The 11,858-nt window shown below is 47.3% G+C and overlaps 2 protein-coding genes across 2 annotated transcripts in view; one reads left to right on the forward strand and one right to left on the reverse strand.

Annotated features, from left to right (window-relative positions):
- Positions 1–4,090, forward strand: part of LOC131843392 (von Willebrand factor C and EGF domain-containing protein-like) — a 43,241-nt gene extending 39,151 nt beyond the window's left edge. Inside the window, exons 3-4 of the mRNA XM_059192022.1 lie at positions 3,158–3,240; positions 3,873–4,090. Of these exons, the coding sequence (XP_059048005.1) occupies positions 3,158–3,240; positions 3,873–4,090 (301 nt within the window). The remainder of the gene's footprint in view (positions 1–3,157; positions 3,241–3,872) is intronic.
- A 1,676-nt stretch (positions 4,091–5,766) lies between these two features.
- On the reverse strand, positions 5,767–9,180 carry LOC131843393 (uncharacterized). Its single transcript, XM_059192023.1, has one exon. It carries the CDS (start codon positions 9,178–9,180, stop codon positions 5,767–5,769), a length of 3,414 nt encoding a protein of 1,137 aa, XP_059048006.1.
- Positions 9,181–11,858: the final 2,678 nt, after the last annotated feature.

The following is an 11,858-nucleotide window of genomic DNA, read 5'->3' on the forward strand; positions in this document are numbered from 1 at the left end:
TATTTCTACGAGAAATTCTTATTCTGCCATAAGTTTCTTGCTTATTCTCCTTGTTCTGAGTCTGCATCGGAGGGAGTGGTAGAATAAAAAAATATAACTATTCAAAAGTGCTTGTACTGAGTTTATTTGAATAAAGTATTTCTACTTCATATCTCAGATTCAAATTTTACCTAAATGTCGTTTGGCTAAAGTTAGTAATTCGTTTTATGGCAATTGCGTAAGGTTTTACAATAAAATACCAGTCTGTTGTAAATCTGCCAGAAAAAAATTTTGAATGTCAAATAAAACAGTTCCTTTACAAAAAAGCTTACTATAAAATTGAAGAATTCGTTAACGATAATAATGTTTTTATAGAAAAACTTTAAATTCATAGCACTGACAATATTATCTGATTACACTAATGAGTGCGTAGCGATTTCTATGTTGATTATCGCATGCCTCTTACTTGTTATACTGTAATTATTTATATAAAAAAACATATATTAAAAAGAGCAACACACAAGTTTCTTGCTCATTCTTCTTGTGATGAATCTCAATCTGCATTCCGAATGAGTGGTAGAATCAAAATATGACTATTCAAAAGTGCTTGTAATGAGTTTATTTGAATAAAGATTATTTCTATTCTATTCAGAGGATTTAATTAACAGTGTAATGTCATTTGTGTAGAGTAAACTATGCATCAGGTCAGAGTTCATCTTGTATCACTGCGTCCTTAAGCTTAAAACTAACAGTTGCAGACCTTGTACTAGATTTGTATGCACTGAGCATGTCATAAATCTTCTTTATAATATCTTACATGTTGATTTAAATTGAAGTGTAAATGTTCAATGTAAAATTGGATTTGATTATCAACTACAATTTTTGGTTATATTCGGGAACTTGTCGTAACTTGCCTTTACAACTTCGTAGGACGAAAAAGTGCGAGAGCAGACGCTACTCTAAGCCCCCGGAAAGACTTATGACGCTAAATACCAACTGCTGCCTGACGGATACGACTTTAGTCTGAGGGCATTGCTAGGGATTCGAACCTCGGCACAATCCGTCGTAAATTCGATCCTCGTTTGAATTGGACGGGGGATTGATCGGAGAGGATATGATGTCCATGACGCTGTACATGTATATCAGCGATTCAAATTCAAATAAAAAAAAAAATATTTATTCATGTAGGTCCGTAACAGACACTTATGACAAGTCTAATTATAATCAATATATATTGTATATACGAGATAGTGTAACAATAACACTACTACTTAGAGAACATATTAATATAATAACTTATAGATCCAGGAACAAATCTTAGCCTAGTCTTACATCACAAAGACAATAAACAAAACAAATAAAATAAACAATAAATTAAATGCATGCAATTGGATTCTAATGTCTAACAGGATGCAATGGCAGGCTGTGCTTCATTGCATCCTGTTAGACATTAGAATCCAATATAATAATAAATAGTAATAAACATAATAAAATAAGCTTTTTAATCTTTTTACCCCATGATTATAATTAAATAAACAGATAATTAATATTTACAAGTCATTTATAACTATCAATTTCAATAAATTGTAATTATTATATTTTTGCTAACAAACAGAATTAATTCTAAAAGTCAGTAAATCTATTAATATATTTCTACATTTCCTAGGCATATGACATATATTCTTATTTAAATAAATGGTTAACATTCACCATCCGCGGAAGCACTTACGGAGTGGTTGAATACAAACTGATTCCTCTAACTGAGAGACTTAAGACAGAGTGCACTACTGGGATTAGAACCCCTAATCCCGTCACTGGAGTCGCGGTCGAATGCTAACGTGACCTTGCGACTTCGTCAATTGCGTGCGTAGGTACGACGTGTAGTTTTCTGTGGTTAATCCCACTCATCCCTCTGACACGGGGATGGTTTTTCAATGATTTTTCACACGATAAAAAAAAACTGAGTTCTGAGAATTTCGGTTTAAGCCCTCGTTGGATAGATTCCGTTCATTAGAAACCTCGAGATTACTACATATCCTAAACGAAAAAATCAATTTGCTTTATTTTTGTTTGAAAGACGTTAGAAATTGTTCTTAGCTACAATTGTAGCTATATATTATATGTTCCTGAATAAGAGAGACGCAAAAATTGTAGCTGTATACATTATTTTATAATTATACTAGCTGTCCCGGCAAACATTGTTTTGCCATAAAATAAAAAAAAATTTAGGGGTGGACTACCTCTAACATTTAGGGGGATGAAAAATAGATGTTGGCCGATTCTCAGACCTACTCAATACGCTCACAAAATTTCATGAGAATCGGTCAAGCCGTTTCGGAGGAGTATGGGAACGAAAACTGTGACACGAGAATTTTATATATAAGACTAGTAGCCCAGTGATCGAAATTCGATCATAATTAAATTAACATTCAATAAGACTATAGATGAAACCCACATGATGTGGGTTAAACCGCTGGTACAACTAGATTTCTATATATTAAAACGTGAAGCGAAAACTTTGTACCCTGTTTTAATAAACTGAGCAGGCGAACCGAAAATTGAGCAGGCGGAGGAGTAAATTTAACTAATGTGTTAAATTTAATAGTTTATATAGAAAAGAGGTGCAGAATGCTCATTTTTTTTTTAAATTATGAACTAAAATACACACGTAAAATAAATAAAGTATTATGAATATCTATTTTTAATTCGACTACATATTTTAAGAATAGACAAAAGAGTATCTATATACGCGTGTGTGTGTTAAAAACATGGTCGTGAGCGTAATGATTGTTGTATTGATTTAATGTATTTTAGCGCATAATTAAAAAAAAAATTAGTATCCTGCGCTTCTCTATATACACTATTCGTGTGTTAAATTTCATGTTAAATTTCCTCCGCTTGCTCAATTTTCGGTTCGCCTGCTGAGTTTATTAAAACCGGGTACAAAGTTTTCGCTTTTTTCGCTTCACGTTTTAATATATATATCTAGTTGTACCCGCGGTTTCATCCACATGAAATTTATAGCCTATATGTTATTTTGATGCATAAGCTATATTATTGTAAAGTTTCATCAGAATCCCTTCAGTAGTTTTTGCCTGAAAGAGTAACAAACATCCATACTTCAAATTTTATAATATTAAATAAAATATTAATAAGGTGTTTGTAATATTTGTTACAGGCCAAACGTTTGTCGAACCCGAAACGGCACGCATTGCTGTCCTGGGTGGACCTCCAGACCCAACTCGCTACTATGCGTAGTTCGTGAGTATTTTTTTTGTATCTCGTCTCGGCGTTGTACGAGTGTAATTTCTATAAGGTTAAGAAACAAATTTTTAGGTACATCGTTTACATTTTTGCCATGAATAATTATACAGGTACAATTTTTTTTTCGGGCTACTCTAATGCTGTTGGCCGCAGCTGGCCATTACAGCTTCACCGGACGTTAGGGGGTGAGTGCAGATGGCACTCCAAACCCGCGGAAGGACTTATGGAGCGGCTAAAGGCCAACTCCTGCCTGACGGATACGACTTCAGTCTGAGGGCACCACTAGGGCGAACCCCTATTGGTACAGTAACCTCGGCTCAGGCCGTCATAACATCCATCGCCGTTTGAATTGGACGGGAGATCGATCGGAGGGGTGGTACAAAAATATTACAAATAACATATGAGAAATCAATAAAACGAAAAATTAGCGCGTTTCAATTTTGTTACAGCGCCATCTATTGGCGTTGAATGCAAACACTATTGTTTCACTGATTACAATCTATTTAAACCTTAACAGTAGTTGTATAGTGATATATTTTCTTTTAACCTGTTCAAGTGTTCATGAAACATATTTGTTTTCCATTCTGTTTTATTCTATTCTATTTTAACTTCTTTTCTGTTTTATCCAGCATTATGTCGTCCCGACTGCGGCTCGCCTGGTGGCTCGCCCGGCGCCTGTATAGGACCGAACATGTGCAGGTGTCCTGGTGGAGTGGAAGCCCCCAGCTGTAACCCCAATGGCTTATATTCGTACACGTGTAAGTATGTCTCTATAATAATACTGTTAAATGAAATTTTAACTTTGCACCTACTAAATAAAGACTTGTTTTCATTGAACTGTCACTGAAATCATTGTCACCCGTAACATAGATTATACTGAAAGACACTCATGACACGTAATAAAAACACTTCATTTAAATTTAAACCTTTGCTCCTTCTAATTAAAGACTGCTATTCATTATTACTTAAATCGATGTCATGTGTATCATTGATTGAACCAATCCGAAAGAGACTTATGATACGGAATAATTGTTCCAAAAATTCTAATTGAAAAATGCGAAACATTTTTTTTTGATTTCCATGCAAAAGGTCACGTGATCTATTGTTTTATACTACGACGGCAATGGTACGTGTATCTAGTGTGATATACATCAGGTGATATTGCGGTCAAACGCAGTCAAATCACTACATAGTATAAAAGTCGCTGTCGCTGTCTGGCCGTCCCTATGCATGCTTAAATCTTTAAAACTACGCAAGCCGGGGCGAGTAGCTATTTTGGATATAAAAAAATACTACGATGTTGGCAAACAGCAACAACAATGTGATCAATTTATTGTGACTAGCATAAACTATACGACTAGCTGTTACTTGTGACTTTGTCGGCATATTTGCATCTTCTATTTCATCCTAGATTATTATTTGATCCGTCCTCCCGATACGAATTAACTTCACGTTAAATTATTAATTAAAGTTCGGGCTTTTAGTCATGAGTAACATTTTTTTTTATTTTCCTGATAAATAAACATTATTTATATAGTTAACTGACGGCGGTGGTCTAGCGGTTTAGCCCACCGCTTTACTTCTGTGGGGTACACAATTAAAAGATCTTCGATTTTCAAAATATGTGGACTGTATTTCAATTTGTTTCTTATTCTATGGGTCGGCCGGCCGGAGTGGGGTTTTCTTGGTCGTTGCGCCGGCGGTGGTTCTTCGTCGGTGGCGTATGCGTAAGAGAGCGCGATCGAGAACCAACCCGCCTTTACGGGCGCCCGAGCGCGTCCTTCCCCACCCCCGCCGAGCCGTGCGCGTCGGCCGTCCCACCCTCCCGACAATTCCTGCACATGTCGGTGACCGACGGGCCGGAACAGCGAATACGCACACATTTAAAATTAAATACAATAGTAACAACACAAAAAACCACAAAAAACCACGTGCGACTAAATGCCACATGTTCAGGCTACACTAAAGCTGTGATCCCTAAGAATTTACACAATGGGCGGACATAGAATTCACAGTATCTATGCCGCTACAAAGGGTATATGGTACAAACAATAGTCTAACCTAAACAATAGTCAAAACACTGGAAAAATACAAATTTATACACAAATTTATTTACATATTTTCGATGCCGACTCGTGGTCCGCAACAGCCTCCCCCGGCGCAGATCTTCGCAGCCCTTATCCCTAGGGAGGACCACTAGCCTTCGGGTCGGCCTTCGAAAAATTCCCCCTCGCGTCCTCACGTCCGCACTTCGCACCACGCCGTCGGGCCCCTCATAGGTGCGCTCCACTTGCCCGCGCGGCCACAGATTGCGAGGTAGCAGGCCGTCCACTATTAAAACCATGTCGCCCGGCTTGATGTTTGCCGTGCTCCGTCGTACGTCGTCTCTGGGCGTCAGCGTCCGTAGGTATTCTCGTAACCACCGCTGCCAGAATCTATCCGCGAGCGCCTGTGCTGCGCGCCACGTTCTGCGGTCGGCAACGTCGGTGGTACCTACGTACGGTAGGCCGACGGCTGAGCCCATCAGAAAATGGTTGGGGTCAGCGCCTCTTCGTCCTCGGGTCGCACTGAGACGTGGGTTAAGGGGCGTGAATTGACGGTGTGTTCTGCTTCCGTCATTAGCGTTGCGAGCACCTCTTCTCTCGGCGCCCGCTCGTGCAGTACCACTGCTAGCGCTCTCTTCACGCTCCTTATCAGTCGCTCCCACGCTCCTCCTTGGTTCGGTGCGCCCGGGTCGCTGTACCGCCAGTTTATCCTCTTGTTGCTGACGTACTTTTCCAGTTCAGGGAGCCATTCCTTAAACGCAGTCGTAAGCTCCACGTCGGCTCCGCGAAAGTTCGTTCCGTTGTCCGACATAAAGGTTCGTGGCCAGCCGCGACGCGCTGCCATGCGTCGTATCGCCATTATAGCAGAGTCGGTCGATAACCCCGCTATGAGTTCTATATGCACGGCCCGGGTGACCATACACGTGAATAGGAGCCCCCATCGCTTCTCTCGCCTGCGACCTATCGTCACCCACATAGGCCCGAAACAATCCATACCGCATCTTGTAAACGGCCGGGCGTATGCGTCGAGTCGCTCCTTTGGCAAGTTCCCTTTCACTGGGACGTCGGGGTTCCTCCGGCGTACGGCGCATGTTGTGCATTTGCGTAATACGGTCTTGACGGTCGGCCTTAAACGCAGCATCCACACGTATTGGCGCAGGGTGTTCACCGTCTGTTCTCTGCCGGCATGATGATGTAGCTCGTGTTCTCTCTTAATCATCATCTGCGCCAACGGGTGCGCTCCGTCCAGTATGGGTGGATTCTTCATTTCTAGCGGCACCTGTGCTGCGTTTATACGTCCGTTCAAGCGTATTATGCCATCCTTGTAAACGGGATCCAGGCGGAACAGACGACTTGTCCTGTCTACGGTCTTTCCTTCGCGTAGACACCGCGTTTCCTTCGGGAAACTGTCCTGTTGCGCCTGCCGTATTATTAGTTGCTCCGCTTTGGCGAAATGCTCTGTGCCTAGCTTCTGTGCCCGTCGCCTGCATTTATCTGCGAACAGTAGCACTTGCGCCATGGTCCTCCTCACTCGGTCATATGAAGAGAACCGTGCAATGTCGATCACGGGTTCTGTCTCCTCCCGGACGTGTGCTACCATCTCTGCTGGGACGGGCTCGCTCTCATGAGGCCATTCTTGCTCCGGAGCGTACAGAAATGCCGGCCCGACAAACCATCTGTCGGCAGCGGTCATTTGTGTGTATCCCGCGCGGGTCGCGTCGTCGGCTACGTTGTGGGCAGTCGGTACCCAGCGCCACTGTGTCGGTTTCGTCAGTTCGGCGATTTCTGCCAAACGATGAGCCACGTATGGAGTATATCTGACGGTGTCGTTCCTTATCCAGTGTAGCACCGTTTTCGAGTCCGTCCATAGGAAGACTTCGGCCTCGCGACTATGTTCTTTCAATATGTCAGCGGCCAGTCGGGCTCCTATCAGGCTCGCCTGAAGCTCCATCCGGGGTATACTCTGCGCTTTCATGGGCGCTACCCTCGCTTTGGCTGCTACCAGGACGACGTTAACGCTACGATCCTCGCGTTCCGTCCTCCAATACGCGGCTGTGGCATATGCCTGTTCGCTTGCGTCCGTGAATACGTGCAGTTGCGACCGTTGGCTGTCGTTCGTGCCATACCATCGCGGCAATCTCAGTTCCTCTATATAGGCTAAGTCATCTCTCCATTCCTGGAACATCCGCGCTTCCTCGGCGGGCAGAGAGTCATCCCATTCGACCTTCTGCACCCACAGCGCCTGCAAGATGATTTTTGCTGTGATGGTGTAAGGGCTCAGCAGCCCGAGCGGGTCGAACAATGACATCACCGCTCCTAAGGCTTCCCTTTTCGTCGGTATCCGCGTGCCGTGCTTCACTTCTCGTGGGACGCGTGGCATGCCGGTGTTGAACGCCAGCTGGTCTTCGGCTGACATCCACAATAACCCCAATGTCTTTCCGTATGGATGTGCGTTGGCTCCCAGTTCCTTCGGCGTCCTCGCTCGCTGGTCCTCACTCACATTCTCTAGCAGGCTCGGTCGGTTTGTATTCCAACCCGCCAGCGTGAATCCTATCCCGCCATGAACCTCTACTACCTCTCGTATGGCGCGGGCTGCTTCCTCTTCGGAGTCAAAGCTATCGACCCAGTCGTCCATGTAGTGGTTCCTTGTTATGGCGGTGTACGCTGACGGGTGCGACTCTCGGTGCTCTGCCGCGTTCCTGTCTCGAACGCTGTGTGCGATGAACGGTGAGCTCCTCGCCCCGAAAATCATTGAGGTCATTACGTATTTCTGCGGCGGGTTAATCCTGTCATCTCCTCGCCACAGAAACTGTTGTGCTGCTCTATCTTCTTCCCGTATCTTAATCTGCAGGAACATCTCTCGTATGTCCGCCGTGATAGCTACGGGCTTCTCGCGGAAACGGTATAACACACCGTTAAGCGACCGTAGCATATCTGGCCCATCCAGCAGTACGTCGTTCAAGCACATTCCCTTCGAACGGGCCGCGGCGTCGAATACGAGTCGCAGCTTTCCGGGTTTATTCGGATTCGTCACTCCGAAATGGGGAAGGTACCACGCGCGGTCGTTGTTGAACCGGTCGTCGGTTACTTTCTCGGCGTAACCCTTGTCCAACAACTTGTTTATCTCCGCGGTATACGCCAGCCGGAATTCCGTAGAGCGATCCATCCGCCGCTCTATTCCCCTCAGTCGGCTCGCTGCCATGTCGTAGCTGGGAGGTAGAGCGACGTTATCTCTCTCCCACGGCAATCCTACGACGTATCGCCCATCCACTCTCGTCGCTGTGCGGTTGAATGTGGCGACGGCGCGCTCCTCCTTGGCAATGGGTAATCTCTTCGACGATATACCCAACGCGTCGATGTCGTAATGCGCTTTTATTATGCCCTCTATATGCCGCATGTCTGGCTCGGCGTTGCGCTGTGTCAACCGCACGTGGAGGACATGTTCCTCGTCTTCCACGACACTTCTGGGTACCGTTCCGTGGATGACCCATCCCAGTCGTGTCAGCGACGCTGCGGGTTGATTGTGCCTTCCTGTGAGCAGCTTCCGCGTAACAATCAGATGCCAGTTGTCTGACCCGATCAAGACCTTGGGTCTGGCATCTTCGTAGCACACTTGCTCGCAAGTGAGTTGTCGCAGGTGTCCGTACGCGAGTATTTCCGGGTTCACTCGCTGCGTTCCTAGGGTGAGATCCCGGATCGTACGCGCCCTCACCGAGTGTTCTTCGTCCGTATGGTGTCGCCCTCTGATGATGACATCAGCCACTCGGCTTGAGGCTTCGTGCCAGCTCGAGGCCGCTCCCTGAATTCTCAGAGATCGCGTCGGACCTTCGGCTCCGATCTGTTCTGCGATCTCCGCATCGATGAGTGTAACCGTCGAGCCTTCATCTAGCATCGCGTACGTCTCTACTTCGCGTCCCGTCTTGCCTTTCACGATGATGGGACACACCTTTAACAACACTTGGCTGTTCTCTGGCAAGCGTGCTGCGGCTGTAATCGCGGTGTCCTCTTGCCGCTTCGGCGGTTCTTCTGGGGGTGCAGCAGGGCGTGGTGTGGCTTACGACACTCTCTCACACCACATTTGCGTGCCTTACACTTGAACCTTCTGTGCGTGCTGTTCATGCATTGGAAGCACATCTTATTTGTTTTCGCCCACTCCCATCTGTCCGATAACGACATGTCGTTCAGCTTCTTACACTTCGGCGTTACGTGTGCGGCGCCGCAACAGAGACATTCGGTACTCTGTTCGCTCTTTTCTACGGCGGCGTATACGGCCGCGCCACGATCCGTCATCTGTCGCCGAGGTGCCGACATCGTTGCTTTCGGTATGGGTTGCCTAGTGGGTTGCTTCGGGGGCTGCTTCGTGGGTAGCGCGCTCGTTCGTCTCGTTGGTGATGCTATTCGCAGATGTCGGGTCATGAGATCGGCTTCGCTCATTAAAAACTCTGCCATCTTGATGATCGTAGGTCTAGTGTCCTCCTTGTTTTTTTCAGCGTAGTGACACCAGTGGACCTGTAAGTGAGGGGTCAGCTTCTCTGACACTTCACTCTCAAGCGCGGGATTATGTAGAAATCTCGCCCCCCTGTCGATATCCGCGACGATGGTGGTGATGTTCTGTAGTTTAATGGCGAAGTCAATCACCTCTGTTGTCGATGTTCCTATTACCGGCATCCTTCTCAGATCTTTGAGGGCGCGGTCGATGATGGCCTCTGTCCGGCCGTACCGCTGCTCCAACGTCCTCATGATCTGCGACGGTTCTGTAGCGGATACGAGTAACGCTGCGACTGTCTCTCTCGCTTTTCCACGTAAGCAGGCCCTCAGCCTGGCCAGGTTCTCCGCTGGTGTGATCCTGTACGTCTTTGTAGACTGGTCTACGGCCGCCTTAAACGCTAGCCATTCACTTGCTTCGCCGCTGAAGATCGGGAGATCTTGGGCTTGCCTCGGCGCTACCCTATCCGCTCGTTCGTCCACAGCTCGTTCAATAGCTTTGGCCAACCGGGTGAATCCTTCTTGCATCCCGGCTTCAGGAGCGGGGGACCTCCGTCTTTGCTTCGGCGTCCTCGGCGGTGAAGCTTGCCTTTCTGTTGGCTCTTTCTGCGTAGGCGGTGGGGAATTAATTCTCTGCTCCCCCCGTACTTCGGTACGTTGAAACCAATCCGTTATACGTTGCAGGCCGGCACCTTCCTCGGAGCACACGCTATCTCTATCAGTCTCTTCATGTACCGCGGCGACATCGGCTGCCAACTTCTTTCTAATTAAATCAGCCTGTAATTTCGCCATCTGTAGCGCTGCCTCGTACTCCAGCCTCTTTAATTTAGCTATACCGCTAGCGGTAGAGCGGCGCGATCGCACCGACGCGGCCCGGGCCGGACGTACATCTGTCGTCGGCGGCTGCGACGGTGGCGCCGGTGCGGAGTCCGAGGTAAACGCGGCGCGGGCGGCTTGTGCCTGTGGCGCGCTCGACGGCGCGGCGGACGCGGACATCTGCGTGGTTTCTGAAGGGGACGCTTCTGTCTGTTCATTTTCCCGCGTGGTCTTTTTCTCTGCTCCCGGGGCTTGGCTTCTCGTAGTCGGCATCGTGTTCTGGCACTTGCAAGCCCCTAACCTACCGGTCCCTACCTACCTAACCGTCCCTAACAATCCCTCAGGATAACACCCGAGGGGATGGACTATGGGGATAGGAGGGTAGGAATTACCCCGCAGTGGTGCGTATGTACAGACGGGGCGCTCAGGGCCGGTTCGGACTTTCCGACCCCTTTGGCAGTGCCTACAGTCCGGCCCCCGCTATACGATACACACGTACAGGCGTAATAGTGCTATTCGGTTGCGCCACGGTAACAAGCAACAACCGGCAGTGACACACCACCCACTGCACCGCTCAATGGCGTTAACCCACACTCCGACCGTTTGACACCGTTAGGTGGTAAGAGATGTGAGCCGCGGACACACCGCTTAGACGTTATCTATCCTATATGGCGTAGACGTTATTTATCCTATCCTCGCTGCACCCTCAAGTTTTCACCTTACGACGGCAGCTAAATTCGGTAAGCTGCTAGCGTCGCACCGTTGGGTGATCTTCCTCGGCGAGGTACGTCGCACCGTTGGGTGATCTTCCGCGGCGATTCGTCGCACCGTTGGGTGATCTTCCACGGCGATTCGTCGCACCGTTGGGTGATCTTCGGTCTTGATATGCGGCTGCGATGGACCACAAAATTGTGGGGTACACAATTAAAAGGTCTTCGATTTTCTAAATATGTGGACTGTATTTCAATTTGTTTCTTATTCTATGGGTCGGCCGGCCGGAGTGGGGTTTTCTTGGTCGTTGCGCCGGCGGTGGTTCTTCGTCGGTGGCGTATGCGTAAGAGAGCGCGATCGAGAACCAACCCGCCTTTTACGGGCGCCCGAGCGCGTCCTTCCCCACCCCCGCCGAGCCGTGCGCGTCGGCCGTCCCACCCTCCCGACAATTCCTGCACATGTCGGTGACCGACGGGCCGGAACAGCGAATACGCACACATTTAAAATTAAATACAATAGTAACAACACAAAAAACTACAAAAAACCACGTGCGACTAA

Source organism: Achroia grisella, unplaced genomic scaffold, assembly GCF_030625045.1.
Source record: "Achroia grisella isolate CSIRO2021 unplaced genomic scaffold, CSIRO_AGI_Agris_v1 utg3071, whole genome shotgun sequence".
Classification (NCBI taxonomy): Eukaryota; Metazoa; Arthropoda; class Insecta; order Lepidoptera; family Pyralidae; genus Achroia; species Achroia grisella.